General features: G+C 41.4%; 1 protein-coding gene across 1 annotated transcript in view; it reads right to left on the bottom strand.

The window, feature by feature from the left end:
• The window catches only part of A1CF (APOBEC1 complementation factor), a 76,345-nt gene that overhangs the window by 38,522 nt on the left and 17,846 nt on the right, over nucleotides 1-19,977 (bottom strand). The window contains exon 2 of the mRNA XM_039238541.1: nucleotides 13,773-13,916. Coding sequence (XP_039094472.1) covers nucleotides 13,773-13,871 — 99 coding nt within the window. The 5' untranslated portion in view covers nucleotides 13,872-13,916. The remainder of the gene's footprint in view (nucleotides 1-13,772; nucleotides 13,917-19,977) is intronic.

Below are 19,977 nucleotides of genomic sequence, written 5' to 3'. Positions count from 1 at the left end.
TACCCAGACTTTCATAAATGATTATAAGCAATGACTCTTTGCATGAGGTCAAATGGAGTGAGTTCACTTTGGCCACTGGGCATCTACTTTTTTTGTACATCTGGGGAATCAACACAATTTTATTTTCCTGCAAGAGCTAAGAAAGGCCAGATGACTTGCCATTCCAGATGCTTTTGCAGCTGGAACCGTCATAGTTACCATAAAGTAAACTTGACTTCTGGTGTAGAAATCACACTGGTGCAGACTTGCAGTGTTGAGTACACATGATGCATTTTTTTTTTTGCTTTGTTTTGTATTATTTCTGAGAGAGAGAGAGAGAGCATGAGCAGGGGAGGGTCAGAGAGAGAGGGAGACACAGAATCTGAAGCAGGCTCCAGGCTGAGTTAGCTGTCAGCAAAGAGCCCAACGCGGGGCTCAAACCCACAAACTGTGAGATCATGACCTGAGCTGAAGTCGGACGCTCAACCGACTGAGCCACCCAGGCACCCCCCATGATGCATTTTCTTATTATTCTAGATTCGTGATGTGGTTTCCTGAAACCTTACTTCCTAAAAACCTTAAAACCCTCCCTGAAAGCTTACTTTTAAATCTAGTTCTCCAAATTCAAGGTTTATATAAACAAACAATCTTTTAATAAATCCCGTTTCTGCATAATCAGCCAGAGCTGAGTTCTGTTACTTACACATAATAGTAACAGAGCCCCTCCCCCCGATCCCACAACATTTAACCCTAATTAAGGCGGGCACTGTGCTAAGTATGGGCTTTCCATGTATTAACTCATTTAATCTCCTCAACAAACACATCAGGATGATAGTATTCATTTTATAGATGAAAAATCCAGAGCACAGACTGTGTCCTGAGTCCCTCAAGCCGTAAGTGACAAAGACAAAATTTGAATCCTAAGCCCTGTGCTTGTAATAATGTTTTTCTTTGGTTTTTGTATCAACCCAACTTGCTCATTTCACAGATGAGGAAATTGAGACTGGAGCTATTAGGGGACTCACCTAAAGTCACACTGGTTTAATTTATAGCACAAAACACTACTCTGAGGGTCCAGTGATTCTCAGTCTGGTGAATTTCATGGCATACATACTGTTAAAAGTCATGAAAGCATTTTTCTCATAATTCTTCATGTTGCACTCTGCCGACTGTTTACGTTCAGTTTCACCAGACCCAGAGGCCACATGGTTTATTGTCCCCTCTCAGCCCATTTATAACCTGGAAGGAGATTAATTAATAAACCCTCCTATGGCATTTTTAAAAAATTTCCTGAACAGTAATTTCAATTTCTTGAACGATTCTTTGGAAATTATCTGTAATCCTCATTGAGGCTCTCTCTGGTCCTTTGTTTTTTTTTTTTTTTGCCAAGGGGAAGAAATTGTGTATGGTCCTTACTGAACTGCTTTCAGACATTCTCTTGCCCATTTTCCAGTTGCTGATGTTTATGTCTATTTCTGTTTCTGTTGGCTCAGATGCCAGATGGCCCACTCAGGCTTGGTGACATTTGTAGCCTTTGCAAGCATGCCAGTTACTGGGGCTATGGCCAGAGCACTGATTCTGAGGCAAAACTCCCGTAGGCTGTTCTCAACAGCTGATATCAGTGTATTGAGAATATTTTTCGAGACTGCAACTTTTGAAGTTTATGACTTAATACTGTGTGTTCCCAGTTACTGATTTGTGAGACTGAATAAAGTTTTTTATTAGACATTATTTCAATGCCCACCCATATACCACATACCTACCTCCTATGTCATAAGGCTCAAGGCCAATATAAGAGTACTTAAGATGTACCAAAAGGATCCTCTTAGATGTGATTTTATCTTTGGTCTGCTTGTGATCTTTCTGTTGTCTGAGGACAGCAGACAGTGCTATAGGGAACACTCATTTTATTGATTCTATATAATCTGTTTTATGTACCAATTATTCATTCTCACATCTTAACATCAGTGACTTCAGGTTGGTAAAATCTATTTTAGGCTGAGAAATTTTAGGAAGCAGAAATTGGTTTTTTTAAACTTATATACTGCAGAATTTGACACTACGCTTCATTAGTTATATATTGTTTCTTATCGTTTCTTAATTTTTTAATACTTTTTTTGAGGGGGGGTAGGGACAGAGAGTGGGAGAGAGAATCCCAAGAAGGCTCCATGCTGTCAGCTCAGAGCCCAGTTTGGGGCTCAATCTCATGACCATGAGATCATGAGCTGAGCCAAAATCAAGAGTCAATGCTGAGCCAGTTGAGTCACCCAGGCAACCCCCCACCCATTATTAGCTATATTTTTTACAGCCCTCACAAAGCATACACAATATGAATAGCAGGTACTACTTTTCTACAAATAGAGCAATAATAATTGTGACATAAAGGCTGAGTAAATGGGATGTTCCAATTGATAGAGAGTGAAATCACATCTGGAAACAGAAGAGAAGTTAAAGCAGAGACATAACAAGCAAAATACAAATTGAGCTTTCTCCTCACGTAGCTCAGTGTTTCTGAAAACGTGTGTGGGATATTATGTAGTTTACGGGCTGATGTTTTATCTTAAGAGGCATTTTATTGTACATTAGAAAACATGTAATTATCATATAAAACCTGTGGCTTTTCTGTTGACATAAGTGAGAGAACGTCCACTTCTAAACTTAATTTGAGTATAAATGGTTGATTCAATGAATTCTGAATAATATTCTCGGTGGCATGCATTCATGGCAAAAATCACAAAGAGAAACACAAATAGATTTTGGCTCTTGGAACCTTACTTCACTCTCCACAAAGCCATTATGTTTGATCGTAAAATAAAAATGTGTGTTACAGTTCTACCATGAAAATGACTTTTTAGCAAATTAGGAATCATGCTCTTGTTTCACTTTGGAAAGCTGACTTTTGAAGGCCTAGTGCCTAGAATATATTCCTAATGTCATCTCAGGTTATTTGTTGTGTCATGGAGAGAGAACTAATTAGTGTTATCAAATGCTGCATTTAATAACCTGTAATTGCTTTTCCCTTGAAGGAGTACGTGCAGCAAACCATTCTTTTAGAACTCAGTGCCCCGCTATTTGAAGTATTCAAAAGCAAACAGCCCTTTAAACATAACTTGTATTTTGTAAAGCTTTTTATAATACACACATCTGGCCAATATCATGGGAAAATTCAATTCAAGACTGTCCTTATGCAAAATTCAAAATCAGAAAAACTCTTTGGCGTGTATCCTAAGAGGAAAGGTAAAATGTCAACTCACTTCTAAGACCCTGTGTTCACATTTCACAACAAAATCCACCTAGCAATGGACCCCACAGTACCTATTTACATGAGACCAGACTCGCTGTGCTATGCTGCCTTCTGGCTCTGGGCGTAGGTGGGGAGATACTGCTGAAATCTACAGGAACCTTTCAATCTCATCCAAGAAATAACTGGGTGAAATCTTTGGTGATTGTTTTATCCTTTTTGGGCTTTTGCCTTTCAGAACGTGTCATTTATTCAATAGGCCTAATTATAGATTCAGTTTACCTTTTTGAATTGAGTAATATTCTAGTAGTTCGAGATCTGGTTAAATTACGCAAAGCTGTCCACATACAGATAAAGACATTCGTCCACATGCAGATGAAGAACGTTGGTTTGAGTGACTGTCCTTTTAGCCTGTCTCTTCTTGGCTCAACATATGCCAAGAATGCCATTAAGGCTCTTGATTTTTGGCATGAGAGGAATTTTATACAGTAATTATTCTTCTTGCCAAATTCCCGATGAATTTTAATTTGAGACAAGCTGAGGGATTTGACAGGGCACTTAGCCTTTCTTGACTTTAAAGTCTTTGTTTATAAAAAAAAAAAAAAAAAAAAAAAAAAACAGAGCTGGCCGGGTGATGGCAAAAGTCTGGTGAGAGTGATAGAATGCTCGTGAAAGGGAGGCTACCCTTGACCCCACAGTTTAACATGGGAAAATGTTCAGAGGATGTTTTGTGAGTTAGTCAAAAGGACCCTTAAAGGGAACGTTGTAGAGATTTTTAAAATCCATGTATCTCTGATTGCATGTCTGCTTGACACCTATGCTATTACTTAATGACTTTCTTTGCATCGATTTCTTAAAGAAAGGCAAGAAAGAAAACAGTAATCATTCTTATAAGTGAAATACTGGGATCCTTTCACACACTGGAAGGTAATAATAAAAACCACTGTATGAGACAGAAATCATGATCAAGTTCTTGCTAGCCTTGTTGTCTAAAACCCTTGAGCGCGAGTTCTGTCCTCTGTGTTTAAGAAGATTGGAAGGGGCTAGGGAGGTGCTTAAGACATATCTCCAACCACTAACTCTTCCTATCGGAAAGCTTGAAGGACGATGGAAATTACATTTGGCCTTTAAACAACAGGGGTTTGATCTGCGTGTGTCCACTTATGTGCAGATTTTTTATGGATATGTAAATATATGTTTTCTTCCTTATGACTTTCTTAATATCTTCTGTTTAGCTTTATTGTAAGAATACTGTATATAATACACCATATTAATCGGAGTTAATTGACCTTTTGTGTTCTCAGTAATGCTTCTGGGTCCACAGTAGGCTATTAGTGGTTACGTTTTGGGGGAGTCAAAAGTTATAGGCAGAGTTTTGACTGTGTGGGGGGTCAACACCCCAACCCCCCATTGTTCAAGGGGCAGCTGTATAATAATTCCTATTCTGAGATTCAGTCATTTAATGCTGTGTCAAGGCACCATTTAACATCATCTCCACTCCCTCCCCTGTACCTCTGAAACAATGTTAAGAAAAGAATCAGAACTACTGAAATGCTACACAGATTCATGATTGCATACTGTTGTGACCTACCTTTTATAGTCCATGCCTATGTTAGACCGCTATCTTTGAATCTCATGACAAACTCTGAGGTTCTTTAAGTGAGGAGTCACTTATTTTTGGTTCCCTACTAAAAATACTCATTTTGATAACCCTTAATACTTGTTCTGATCAGTATTAAGGAAACAACAATTTAAGACATCCTGAAGTCACCTGCAAGTAGAGTCCATAGTCCCAAGGATCTGTCCATGGTTCTATATATTTGAGTCATGAAGTTCACACCTATTTTTAAATGGAAAACCCCATGTGCTCCTAGTTTAAGGAAAACACTATCAGACATAGTCTGCAAACATTTTGAGCCTCATATTGAAGAGCTCATCTGTAACCAATCCTCTTTGAAGCTCTCGGAGAATTTCACTGATGTCTGCAAATAGCTTCGGGAATGCATTTCTATTTCTTGGGATACTGAAGTTCCCATCACCAGTCAGGCCTATGTTTTCCATGGAAAGAGTCACAGGACGGTTGCGTCATCTGGAGTCTTCCGCACCATGCTATGGCACTTCTGGCCAGTGGAAGCAAAGTAGCTTAGGAGTTTGGAAGTTGGTCTGTGGGTGGCTGGGGTGATACGCCTAGGGAAACATGTGTCCCTGATGATCGACTGGCCCCATCCTGTTCTCATGCTTTGTCTCCCTATTTAAAGACTTAGTATTAACACACTTGGTGAATGACTTATGTCCTTGAATAGCCAGGACATGAGCAGGTGGCAACAGGCACTGGGAGGAAAAATTAGGACCCAGGAGCTATATTTTACCATGAAGTCAAATTCCTATTCCTGTCCCCCGGATTTTTGTGTAGTGGTTGGGAAAGAATGTCAATGCCATCGTGTTCTCCTGTCTGCCTCTCACTGTGCTAATCTAGATGAAGTCAGTTGTAAACACTGGGATCCGGAATTGCTTATTTTCACTGCATTATTCATAAGAAACAAATTGCAACTTAAGAGCTGCCCAAGTGAAATGACTAAAGTATGTTCCTCAAAACCAGAGAGATGAAGGGAGTTCTTAGAGTGGGCTGGTATCCCAATCCTATCTATTCTCGATCTACCACCATCCTTTCTATCTTACGGCATGTACCTATTTGTTGAGGAGATGAACAGATTATAATTAAGATACGTGGTTGTACTGAACTCCATATAAGAGAGTATGTACCACAAGCAAAGTTCGAGGGGTGGGAATTAAGCTGTATTTTGTTTCTAGTCTGAGGGAACTGTTCCCAGGAACCCAGGCTCATGGCTGATTAACAGAGGAAGGGAATGAAGGAGCCCCCTCATTTCTCTCATTTGTCTGGTGTCATCTTACTGGGTCTTCAACATTAAGATGCACTGATGTCTTTGCTGTTCAAAAGTTTCAAAAAAAGAAACATTTTATACATGTTTTGTTTCCATCGTACTGCCCACATGGTTGCCTCTGCCAAGGAGGCTATTTTGTCCTGGGTTCCTTGCAAGGTTTGTTTTTCCTGGCACACATCTTCCAAGTCTTGGCATCAGTATCTTCTTGCTTGACGAGGGTCACCTGTCATTCTCTGACACACAAGCTGTTTATGATACTTGTGGCTCTTCACATGATCGGTAATTCTTTGGTTTCTTGGTTATTTTCTGCCTCTCGCTAGAGAATAATCATCATGAAGGCAGGACCCATATCTCTCTTTGTGGAGTCAAAGAATGAATGAGTGAGTGAGGGCTCAGGCTGGAGCTGGCAGGAGTGGGTAGGAGAAATAGGGGCCACCTGCGTCTTTTAAGGAAGGTTAGACACTCATCTATGTTATGGGAGATTTTCTTTAAAAACAGTGGATTTGCTCCTAAAAAAAAGCACTAGAGTAAGCAATAGAGTTGAGGTTAGCAAACTTTTCTGTCAAGATCCGGATAGTTGATGTTGTTGGCTTTTTAAAAGAAAGCTCTTGAAAATGTGAAAAATCAGAGCCACCTGGGTGGCTCAGTCAGTTAAGCGGCCAGCTTCAGCTCAGGTCATGGTCTCACGGGTTTGTGAGTTCGAGCCCCACGTCAGGCTCTGTGCTGACAGCTCAGAGCCTGGAGTCTGCTTCAGATTCTGCGTCTCCTTCTCTCTCTGCTCCCGCCCCTGCTCAAACTCTGTCTCTCAAAACTAATAAATGTTAAAAAATTTTAAAACAGAAAAATGTGAAAAATCATTCATAGTCTGAGATGATGACAAAAACAGGCAGGAGCCAAATTTGAGTCATGGGTCAGTTACCTGACCTCTGGGTCGTATCTCTACTGAATTGTATAACCGACTGCAAAATGAAATCAATATCAATATTAAGCAAATTGCAAACATACAAAGATTTGAAAGACTAGCCTCATGAACCAGGTACCACGATCCTGCACCTTTAATAATGAAGTTTTCTTCATGAAATTTCCTTAATTTTCTACCGCTAACTGAATGCCACTTAGAACATTTTTCCACTTGAGATTTTTTCCCCTTAAAATAAAAATAGTCCATACTCATTATAGAAAGTTTGGGGGGAAAAATCAGGCCAGAAAAATTTACCCTAATCAGAGATTACAGTTTACTATGCTTCAGTATTTTAACTGTATGTAAATAATCTCTCAGAATATTATTTGGAAGGTGTATACAGTTTTGTGTTCTGATTTTTAAGTAAACATTCATGTTTGGACATTTCTCCAGGACTTTCTTTGAAACCATAGTTTTATGTGTATATATAACTGGTAAATAGAAGGGTGGCCATATTTTCTGTGACTAGTAATATTTTATTGGACATTTAGGACATATCTAATTTTTAACATTATAAATTCCACTATGAGGACATCCCTATGTGTAAATATTTATCCTCACTCAGGTCAGGGGATGGTCAATGTCATCTCTTGATACAGAAAGGTAATGCCCACAGCTCTGTTGCTCACTCAATGCAGTCTTACGTTACCATTTTTAATTTTGGGTAAACTTTCACTGCAGCGGCTTTGTATGCATTTTAGGTCAGATACTACCTTATACTTGTATGACCACAAGGCCTTCCACTTACCCACTATATTCAATGATAGGGACTAAGAAAACAAAAACAAAATCAGAAACAAAAAAACCCCTCTTTATATGTACTAAAAACAACCATTGGATTAGGAATGTAATGGGGGAGGGGGCACCTGGTGGCTCAGTCAAGTAAGCATCCAACTCTTGCTTTCAGCTCAGGTCATGATCTCACGGTTTGTGGGTTCAAGCCCCACGTTGGGCTCAGCACTGGTGGTGCAGATGTTGCTTGGGATAGTCCCTCTTTCTCTCTCTCTCTCTCTCTCTCCCTCTCTCCCTCCCTGTGTCTCTGTCCCTCCCCCTGCACACTCTTTCTCTCTCTCTTTCTTGAAAATAAATAAATAAGCTAAAAAAAAAGAGAAAGCAATGGATTACCATACTTCATAAAAATTTGTGTCGTAATGGTTTTAGAAAATAGATTATTGGGGGTGCCTGTGTGGCTCAGTTAGTTAAGCGTCTGACTCTTAATTTTGGCTCAGGTCATGATCTCACGATTCATGGGTTTGAGTGGGGCACTGACCGTGTGGAGGCTGCTTGAGATTCTCTCTCTCTCTTTCTCTCTCTCTCTCTCAAAAATAAATAAACATTAAAAAGAGAAAATAAGTTATTAATAGGGTAGTTTGACAAACAGCATTAATGCACACCATATTTTGGATTATTTAAAAATAATATAAAAGTATGGAAATACATGATAAATATAAGTACTTATAAGGAATATAAGATAGAGTATCCTACTTTAAAAATATTCAGGGGCGTCTGGGTGTCTCAGTCAGTTAGGCATAAGACTTTAGCTCAGGTCATAATCTTGTGGCTTGTGAGTTCAAGGCCAGCATCTGGCTCTGTGCTGACAGCTCAGAGCCTGGAGCCGGCTTTGGATTCTGTGTCTCCCTCTCTCTCTGCATCTCTCTCTCTCTCTCAAAAATAATAAGCATTAAAAAAATTAAAAAATATTCGGACTACTCCACAACAATCTTTATTAAGTATATTTTAGTTTTAATAGAATTAAAATTGATGTAAACTTATTGCACATTGGGCGGGAAGTTTTCTGCAAAGGCTCATATATGAAAACCTATTTTTCTGGTGTTATGGGGAAAATTCCAGGTGGGAGGACCATCACATGTCAGAGATCATGACCCACATTATTAATGCATTCTTGAAGATAGTGTCCTCACAATCTGATTTTTTTCTTTGACTCTCAAGAAATCTATTTTAGGAAATTTGGCAAGTTCAGTTAAGAATGAAAAAGTAGAAGGGAAAGAAGCCACCACATGTAATTCTATCGTGAGGAGACACAGAGTGTTGGCTAGGAAACATGACAGCACACTTCTTCCAAAATACTTCTATGCGGCCCTAAGGCAAGTATGAGGTTGACAGTTTAACTCGTCACCATTAATCAACGTTTGGCCATACTTACTAAATGCAGGGCATGGCAGCATTGACTTTCTTTTATTCTCTCAGACCCTTTGATAAAAGTTTCAGCTATCAGTATCCAAAGATGTCCTTTGTGATGTCTTTCTTTGTTTTAAATAAGTGATGTTTTCAAATCCTCAGAGACACAAGGTGCTTCATCAGTTGGCACACAGAAAACTGGCTCACATTAAGTAACTGGCAAAATTCTATTTTCAACATCTGTATTTGTCCTGCTAGTGATAAGACAGAACCGATTAATTACCCTCTGGTTTTTGAGTTCTTGTTTTGCAAGTATTCAACGTTTAATCCCACAGGCTGCAAAGATCCAACAAGTATAAATCCTTCAAACCTGAATTGGGCAGATACCATAAAATTTCAAATGGCCTTTTTGTGGGTATGCTCTCTGAACTGTAGTAAGATGCTTCTTTATCTTAAGTTTTTGTGCAGCGATTTTTGTTTTCATTTTAAAAAAAGTTTATTTATTTTTGAGAGAGAGAGAGACAGCATGTAAGCAGGAGAGGGGCGGAGAGAGAAGCGGACAGAGGATCCAAAGCAGGCTCCACACTGACATCACAGAGCCTGATGTGGGGCTCAAACCCACAAATCGCAAGATCATGACCTGAGCCAAAGTCAGATTCTTAACCATCTGAGCCACCCAGGCGCCCCCGTGCAGGGACTTCCAAAAGGAATCCTGATGTTGCCCTCTCTTTTTGAAGGTGGAAGTGTGGAGAAGGCTGAAGGGTCCCCCCTAAGTCCCAAAGCGCTGAGGTCATGCCTCCAACATGCTGTCTTCTTCCAGCCAGTTAATCCAGACTGCTGATCAGTGACTAGATGGAGCAGATGCCGGGACTGCAGCATCATGACTAGCAGAGTGGGGGTAAGGCCTAGCCGATATTATGGAAATCAAGGCCAAGAGTAATTAAGGGACGCGTTGAAGATCATGCACCTTGCATGTGGTAAATAGCAGGTTAAAACAGGTGTCCAACTTGAAGTCTTGAGTGACGTCCTATACTTTGCAGCCAAAATCAGGAGAGATTTTCCAGTTCATTCAAAATGGTTGTCCTTTATGTATTTAGACCTTGATGAGAGGCTTTTGATTGGGATAGCTAGACTTTGGAATTCTAGGTTTTGCATTATGGAAGAATTTCTGACCCAATAGTCATTCTGCTAACAAATACATAGCATTACCTAACGTGAATCATGTTGCCAAGTTTAGGCTCCACAAAATATTTTTTGCATCCCCTGGTATGCTAATCTCTAAAATTGCTATCATAAAGATGATATTATAACAGCTCTTAGTTCTGAATATTTAGCCAGAAATTCTGGCCAATAGCAGTAGAATTATAGCTTATAAAATGTGGGCAAGGTACCTAATTTTGCTTGTGCCTTGTTTTCCTTATCTAGAAACTGGAGATGATCATAGTGGCATTGTAAGCATTACATGAATTAACTTAGGAGTGCCTGGGGGGCTCAGTTGGTTCAGTGTCTGACATCGGCTCAGGTCATGTTCTTGCAGTCTGTGAGTTCAAGCTCCACATTGGGCTCTGTGCTAACAGCTTGAGGTCTGGGGCCTGTTTCAGATTCTGTGTCTCCTCCCCCACTCACACTCTGTCTCTCAAAAGTAATTAAATGGTGAAACATTTTAAATGAATTAATTTATGCAAAGCAGTTAGAAGTGCCCAGGAAATATTTGCTATTATTTAGTTATTAACTTTGATCTCATTAACATTTTGTGAATGTAACTGAATATGTAAGATGAAAGTAATACATAGATGGGCCATATATTTTTAGGGTTCTTTTACTGGAAGATATTTTTAATTATAAGAAAAAATAGCCCTATTGGGTTTTTTTTCCCTCTGTAATGCAAATGTTCTTAAATCCTAGCATTCACTTTATAAAACAATCTCCATTGCTACTCAAGTCTTTAAAAAGTATGCTATTTGCAAACTTTCTACATAGTTGTAATAATAAGCTACAATTTTCTGCCCTGCAGATTTTTTTAAAATGATCATTTAATAACTGAATACTATGTCTTTTGCAATAGGATTTCGAGATGTGTTGGGCTCTTCGGGGCCTCTGGCTTAGATATGAAAGCGAGTGGCTGGACCACCGCGCGGGACGAGGAGGTGGTAGGAAACTAGTGAACTGTGTTACATTTTTGACCCAACACCTCCTCTCGACTCCTGATCCTTGAGTTTCAGAAAGCGACGGAGGGGCTGGAGAGGGGTTTTTGGAGTTCATTCAGAGATTTGTGGAGACTCTGCTGGTGGGTTGTGGATCCTCACTTCCCCACGTGGGAGCATTTGGGAGGTGGATCTGGGTTTCCTTCAGGCCGGAGCGAGGAAACCTAAGGAAACAGCTCCAAGAGCTCCATATGCGTTCCCCGTGCTGGGGAGCACACTCGGGGCTGATCCAACTCACTCCCGAAATACCTACTGTCGACAGCGGTGAGTACCACTGCTTTAGAGGTTGGGGAGGAGGAGGGATGGTTGCTTTGTGGCCACTGTGCTTCCAGATTGTTCTGGTCAGAGAATGTATCAGTGCTCCCAGGGGACTTGAGTTTGGCCACAGGTAGGAATCAGGGGTCATCTCTTGTCTTCCCCAAGATGGTCACATGACATGTCAAAATGAGCCCTGCAGGAGCCAGAGGCCCAGGAAGGGGTCCCGCCTCTAGAGGGGACTGGAGCCCGCAGTGCGGACTCCCAGCCTTGCAAACGCCTGCCCCTCCCCCTTGCTTTGATCCCTTCCTAGGGCATCAGCTGAGTCAGAGAGTGCAGTTAGCAGACTGGCGGGAAGTGAGGCTTCTGAATGCAGAGAGGAGGCAAGTGGAAATCACTCTGTACTCTGACATGTGTGGGGAAGGAAGTAGCTATACCTTCGAAGTTTTTCTTATACTGCACTAGACCTGTTATTGCTGAGTGCAGGATTTTTTTTTTTTTAATCTGAAAGTTACCAGAAAAGTCATGAGACTTGCCCTGAATTTCATTTGGGGGAAAAGGAATAACCAGGGCTTAGAATAACATGGAACAGACAATGTACATTGTTTTGTGATTAAGTCTTATAGAGTTCTGCTTGTTGAATGTAATGATTATATATTCATAGTTTACTTAATAATTTTCTTTTATGCATTTATGTTTGCAATGTTGAAGTGTTATAAATAATGCCATTCTAGACAGGTTTATATGTATTCCTTTCATTATATTTGTACCTTTATAGATTCACTTCCAGAAGAGCAACATTCTTATACATAAATATTAGGAAATTGGGTTGCTTGGGCGGCTCAGTTGGTTAAGTGTCAGACTTTGGCTCAGGTCATGATCTCATGGTCCATGGGTTCGAGCCCTGGATCAGACTCTGTGCTGGCAGCTCAGAGCCTGGAACCTGCTTCGAATTCTGTGTCTCACTCTTTCTCTGCCCCTCCCCCTCCTTCTCTCCCTGTCTCTCTCTCTTTCTCTCAAAAATGAACAAATATTAAAAATATTTTAATAATAAATAAATATTAAGAAATTACTTTTCAAAAGGGTTTAAGTGCTCTGTGCTACCACTCTCTTTGCATGAGTGTTTCACATACAAAGACAATAAAAAGAAAAAAAATTTAAATATTTTTGGTAACATTTCTAACATAACTACGTGCAGTACACTTGGCAATGATCTGACAAAGGAACATGTAATAAAAGGGCACAGCATGGTTTATTGTTACCCAAGTGAAACTTGTATTTGTGAAAGCACATGGATTTGGTTAAGTTAGAAAAGCATGTATGTAAAAGGGACAGCAGGGAATGAAAGTGCTTTGCCTGATGGTAAAAACAGCAACACTATTTCTTCAAAAAAGATCATTGATATCCCTTATACTAGTTTTCTTTTCTATGTATCATAACCTCTCTGAAGGAGCCTTTCACAGATACCATACTATATAGATAATTGTTAACGACCAGTGTCAGTAAAGAGCCAGCTTGAGGACTTGTTCATTTTTCCATTTGCTGGAGATGGGGAGAAACTATTACATATCCTGAACTCAGTTGGGTTGCTGTTACTAGAAAACATCATGGAGTAGGGATGATGACCAAACAGTTGGGGTTGGGGCTCCACATCTGAACATCTTCCTGCACCCCCCAGTAGGGAGTCCCTCTGGAAACGGAGGCTAGTTCTGGGATGCTTTGCCCTCTGCTGAGTCTTCAGTCACTAGCTTGGTTCTACTTCACAGAAAGCATTGGATGGTAAACTCCAATTGCCTCTTCATAGACCAGAGTGGTCTTTCAAAGCTGTGATAACCTCTCTGACTGTGAACCCGGATTCTGCTTTCAAATGACCAGTGAAGGGTAAGCTGATAGCCCAGAGTAGAAAGACCATCACCTTCCCGAGTCACCTACAACCCCGAAATGATGTGACTTCTTTCCCCTCCAGGATGGAACATCCATTAACAGTTACACGACTGACCATTCACATTTTGCACCTTAGGACCACGAATATTCCCACCGTTCGGTGGATTCAGCGGTGGGCCTCAGCAGATATCATGAGAAGCTCCTACCTGGACCAAGCTATATCCTGTGCGCTGGACCAATGCGCGAAGGGCTGCTTCCTTCTGGGTGCCGCTCAATCCATCCCCGGATTTGTGATTTGATTCCATTGAGAGTGATTATCGGCAAAAAATCAGGTTAATTAGGGTTGCTCACTGAAACCAAATTTAAGATAGATTAAGTAAATTACTGTTCCCAAGTGCAAACCTGTCCTTCTCATGAAGGACATCTTCAGGAAACATTCTCTATACATAAGCCACAAACATGTGAACATGGCTGGCTAGATGTCCTCCTTAAAAATGAGTTTTAAAAAAATGTTCAATTTTAGTTGGAATGTAGAAGTCACAAATGAGTAATACCCCTTCTCCAAGGAGAATGCAGATCAGTAAATCTCAATCCAATTATTTTAGAATGTCACCGAATGCCTAAAAACAAAGTAGGTCACGTCAATTAAAAATATGCAGATTGGAGGTGCCTGGGTGGCTCAGTGGGTTGAGCGTCTGACTTCAGCTCAGTTTATGGCCTCACGGCTTATGAGTTTGAGCCTTATGTCGGGCTCTGTGCTGACAGCTCAGAGCCTGGAGCCTGCTTCAGATTCTGTGTCTCCCTCTCTCTCTCTGCCCCTTCCCCCCTCATGCTCTGTTTCTCTCAAAAATGAATAAGCCTTAAAAAATTTAAATCCGCAGAATGGTCCTTTCAGATCACCTTATGGCTTAGACGACACAGGAGAGGACATGAAGTCCTTTGTAAGAAATTATGAAGGCTTATGTGTGTGCATGCTTATGTAGGTATGAAGATGTACTTTCAGACTTATTGTCTATACTTTTTATTTGGGACCATAATTTGAACCCCATCCCAAATGTGATAGTTGCTCATTGTTAGAGGTTCATAGAGTCAGGGTGTGGCCGTCTTGAACGGTCCTGGCTGTGGTGGTGGGAGGCTTTGGAGGCTCCTGTGTGCTGAGGGCCGTGCGCTGACCTGCTGGCTTGGTGTGAGGCGTGAAGGTTCCTCACTGGGCCTTCACTCTGCTTACTGGGCTTTGCCAACTGGGACAGAAGTGTTTTATAGTGATTTGAATCACATGCAGATTGAACTCGTTTTGCTATAGGCCTTTTGAAAACTTTTCTGTGCTCTGCACTGAGGTTTCCTCCACTACTTTGGGTGGTCACTTAAAGGTTCAGGATGAAGGGGCTGTTGACAATATAGGAAACCAGTACAAAATTGGGTGAGAGGTCAAGCTGCAGCGATCAGGTCGATAAATTACAGATCCACAGAATTCTCTTAAGGTAATAACTAAGAGACAAGCATCATCTAGCAGCGACTGGAAAGTAATACTTTCGAGATGTAGAAAACCAAAGGAAAAATGAGATTCCGGAGAGACTATTCATCAGTTACTATAGGGACAGAGCAATTTCATGCTTTGCACATAGGCATGGGCATTTCTGCTCTTGACTTTTCTAGGAATTCTTGCTTGCTTCTAATGCAGGTCATCCCCAGTTTTACTTCTTCATTCTCTCAGGCAGTATTCAGTCAGTGCTGTCTGCACCCCAGCTTCACCCCCTGCCCAGCTTTAAGGCCCTGTGTCTTAGGAACAGTCAGTTAAGTCCATTAAGTTAATGCATCAGTTTCTGTCACTATCCTTTGCGAAAGGCAGTATTCCCCATCCCCCATCCCATCCCCCACAAAAAATTAGAAACTGTTTTTATGATAGTGGTGACTTGGGACAGGTAGCTTTCCTGACACTTTTAGTGTATAAATAATCTTTCTAGGGATGCTGCCAGGTAGGGGTAAAAGGAGACCAGTATTCACCTAATAATTCTACCCGAATGGTGACTGCAGTTATGTTAACTGTCTTTTCCTCAGGATACTTTCAACAACCCCTAACCCCACCCCCAAGGCTAGATTGAACCCACAAAAGCAGAGAGGCCACGGGCGGACTGGGGCCTGGTGAGTCAGCCATGTTCGTCATGGTGCCTTATGGATGGTCTGAAGGCCAAGTCTATGGTTTTGTGGCCGAGTTGTAGATTTGTTCTTTGCTGATCTTCATATTTTCCAGCAAAAAATAACAGTTTGTGGTGAAATGTCAAGTTTTATTTGCAAAGCCTACCTTTAGTTTTGGTTAATTATTAGTCAAGATAATTGAAGATGCTTTTACATCACAAAGGTCTTTTGATCCGTAAACTCACTCTGACATGATTGAGAAAAACCTGTAGACCATCTCAACATAGTGTCATGATTTTGGAAATCAGGGCACAGAAATAGAATTCAGAGTTTGCTACAAGAGATACCCAACCTTCAATATTTATTTCTCAAAAACAACCCCCTCTCCCAACATCGACCTAACCTGAGGGGTGAACTTGGATCCCAGATAAATATTTTTTTAAGCAAGTCAAACTTCTGTTAAATCTGGTCAATTTGGAAGAAAGATGGTACAACACATTTTCTGCTTAACATTTTATAACCTTTCATATCTGAGACCACTGAATTTTGAAAGAGTAGTTTCCAAAGTAATTTATGGATTTGATAGGATTCAAAACCTATACATCACAGGCGTTAGGAACTTTGGCACTAAAGCAGATCACTTACGAGCATAAAGTATACGAATATATTTCTCAATAAGTAAGAATCACTTATTAAAATGTTTACTGAGCACCTACTATCATGCAAGAATATTTTGAGACACTAGGAAAATAGCAGAGAACAAAACAAACCCTTCTCCCCTCAATACCTCACAGAATTTTCTAGGAGGTGAGAGAGACCATAAATGAGTAAAATATACAATGTACTGGTGCTGATTTCTGAGGAGGAAAAAAAATAAAGAGAAAAGGGATATGAAGTGTTTGTGTTGGCAGAGAAGGTAAAACGTTAGCTTGATCCTGATGGGGTGAGTTTGTGGAGAAACCTCCTGGTGACATGAGGGATGTGTTTGGGGGAGACCATTTCAGGCAGAGGGCCTGTGAGCATAAGGACCCTGAGATGGGAGCTTGTTGATGGAGAGAAGGGGAGGCCAGGGCTGAGTGAAGGAGAGCAGAAATGGGAGTTATCAGAGATGATGGTGGCCCAGATACAAAGGACCTTGTAGGTCACAGTGAGGACTTTGGCTTTTGCTCTAAGATGTAAAGCCAGAGGATCAACAAGATGTTTAACAGAGTCATTCCAACACTGAAGAGAGTTGGGCAAGACTGGGCCTGAGCTAAGCAATGCAAACAGGCCAGTCCTATTTTTATAAAAATGTGATTTTGTTCATTGTGATAGTTTTGGCACAGATTCTGATTTTAAAAGATTTTGCATTAAAACATCACTTGTCTTGATACCTGAGGTTTTCTGATGCCCCTGCATGTTGCATTTGAGGTAGTGCCTGACTCGCATCATGCTTGTCAGCAGAAGGCTCATTGGGAGAAGGAGGGAGACCAGTCAGAAACCTTTGACCTTCTGGGCAAGAGGGAGTCATGGCTTCAGCTAGGGGTGGTGAGGAATGGTCAGATCATGGGTATATTTTACAGGTGCATTGGACGCATCATGAGAGAAAAAAAATGAGTCAAGGATGACATCCAGTGTTCTGGCTCAGGCAACTGAAAGAACAGAACTGCTTGTAGCTCAGATGGGGAAGAGCAAATCTGTGGAAGGGCAGGAGCTCCATTGTAGGCATGCTGATCTTGAGATGCTCCGTTTCAGGGAGAGGCTGAGTGGACAGTTAGGTACATGAGCTGGAGTTTTCTGGGAAAGTTCCAGGCAGGAGACACCAGCTAGGAAGCTATCTCTCTAGAGGTGATAGTTAAGCTCTGAAGTTGAGTGAGATCATGTACGGGCTAAGTGTAGAAAGTGGATCCAAGGACTGATCTCTGGGGTACTCCAACTTTTGGAAGTCAGGAAGACCAGGAGTAACTTGCAAAGGAGAATGATCTGGAACAGCCAGATCGGCAGAAGGGGAACCAGGTGAAGAAGGTGGATGGAAAGCCAAGTAAGGAAAGGCTTTTGAGAACAAATGAGTGATGAGGTGTGTGTGTCCTATCAAGCCAAGTAGGGTGAAGCCCAGATAAGGATATAGACCCCAGAGCTAGACATCTGGAGCCAAGTCCTCATTCTGCCTCTCACTGTATGCCTGGAAAGTTCCTTTACCTCTTGGTGTCTGTGCATCCTCAACTCAGGAGGCAGTAGTGTTTCTCACAGGGTTGTTGTGAGTATCACATGAGTAAATAAGTTGAAAGAGCTTTGGAAGAGTTCCTGGCACATAGTGAGCATGAGATTAGTGTCAGGCACAGCTATGTGTAATTTTAAAAAATAAGAAAGGGAGAGACAGCATAGTTGCCAGGCACCCCAACTTCTCAGGATCTGCAATAAGACATTTCAGTTTTGTGGAAAAGCATGTTACCTAGATGTTAATAGCTGAGAGAAGAACAAGGGAATGAAGGAAAGTCAGATGGAGAGTGGGGCTCCTGGGTGCAGACGGTTGAGCATCTGGCTTCAGCTCAGGTCATGATCTCACAGTTCGTGGGTTTGAGCCCCGTGTCGGGCTCTGTACTGACAGCTCAGAGCCCAGAGCCTGTCTTCAGATTCTCTGTCTCCCTATCCTTCTGACCCTCCCTTGTTCACGCTGTCTTTCTCTCTCTCTCAAAAATAAATAAAATAGGGGTGCCTGGGTGGCTTAGTCGGTTGAGCGTCTGACTTTCACTTAGGTCATGATCTCGCAGTTCATGGGTTCGAGCCCCGCGTCGGGCTCTGTACTGACTGCCAGCTCAGAGCCTGGAGCCTATTTCAGAGTCTGTATCTCCCTCTCTCTCTGACCCTTCCCTGCTCACGCTCTCTCTTCTAGAAATAAATAAAAATATTTTGAAAAATAAAATATTAAAAAAAATTTTTAAAAAGTCGGATGGAGAGAAATCACCATCAGCGTTACAGGAAGAATGGGGACCCCCCCCCCATCACTGTGGCAGTGTGGCAAGGAGCACAAGAGGAGAACATGCCAGCCCAGGACTTCGTTGACATCTGGCCTGGGGCAAGTGCTCCAACCTAGCTTGCAGTTACGACCCATGACCCCTGCCTGAGGAGAACAGCTGAGCGCCCAAGAAGTTATTTATTATACTATTTTAATTATTATTATCATTAATATCTCATTCCAAGGGGCAACATTTCAAAGTCACTTTCTGGGAAGATATAGTCCCAGATATAGTCCAAAGATACAGTCTTCGGCATGATTAATGATCTCTCCGGGACTAGATTCCCTTCCAGCATCCTAATGTACCTGCCTCGGGGGCTGCCATGTTTTCTCACACTTGTTGGGTCCCTGCTTGGAATGCCATTCCTTTCCCTTGCCTTCCCTCATCTACCCTTCACTGCATTGGCTCTGTTATCCTTCCAGACTGGACTGAAATGTCTGTTGTGATCCTTCCTTTGATATCCTCTCTTGGGTAACATTTGGTACCACCCCATAATGCTCTCAAGAAAGTCTGTATATCCCTGTACTGTTGCACATAGTCTTGAAGTTATCTGCTGACATGGCTGTCTTCGTCACCACACTGTGATTGCGCTGAGTATACTCATCATTCTGTGCCCCAAAGGCTTGGCCTGACATGATGCTAAGTGCTCAGTAAATAGCTTGTAGAAGCAATGAAAGACCTTGGATGAGTATTTTGTAAGTGGAAATAACCTACACTTAATCCGAAGTAAAATGAATCTGCCTCGAATCTCCTACCATTTATTATTCTTCTGGTTCCCATCACTTCCAGAAAGTTCTATCTTGGGCTGAGTTTGCTTTTTGTGAGAAATTGATGTCCATGTTTCCACTGCATTTACGAATACGTTATCATCTATGGGAAAGAGACCAGCAGAGTAAAACTGAAGAAGAGTGCAAAGTGATTGAAAAATAGAGTTGACATTTGAATTCACTTTTCTTCTTTTCAGTGCCTTTCTGGTTTTATATTTGCAACATTGGGGACTATTTGATCCAGACAAGAAAGACCTAGAAGTCTTTCTTGAACCCTTGAGGGTTCAAGATTTCTGCCTTCCTGAAAGTCACAGGTTGACTGGAATGAACACATCCCCTCCTCACTTGGCTGAGACTTTTCAGTAGAAATTTCCAGAGTGCACTCTTGGGCAAGGTTGGAGCTTGCTGTTCCCGACCCTTGACCCTGGTGGCCTCAGATACCGGTGGGTCCTGGCTCAGGGAAGGTGGCAGAGAAACAAAGATATGACAAAAGCTGTAAGAGAGAAGCAGGT

Source organism: Hyaena hyaena, unplaced genomic scaffold (assembly GCF_003009895.1).
Source record: "Hyaena hyaena isolate Hyena2069 unplaced genomic scaffold, ASM300989v1 scaffold_141, whole genome shotgun sequence".
Classification (NCBI taxonomy): domain Eukaryota; kingdom Metazoa; phylum Chordata; class Mammalia; order Carnivora; family Hyaenidae; genus Hyaena; species Hyaena hyaena.
This window is presented reverse-complemented; position numbering and strand designations above follow the sequence as displayed.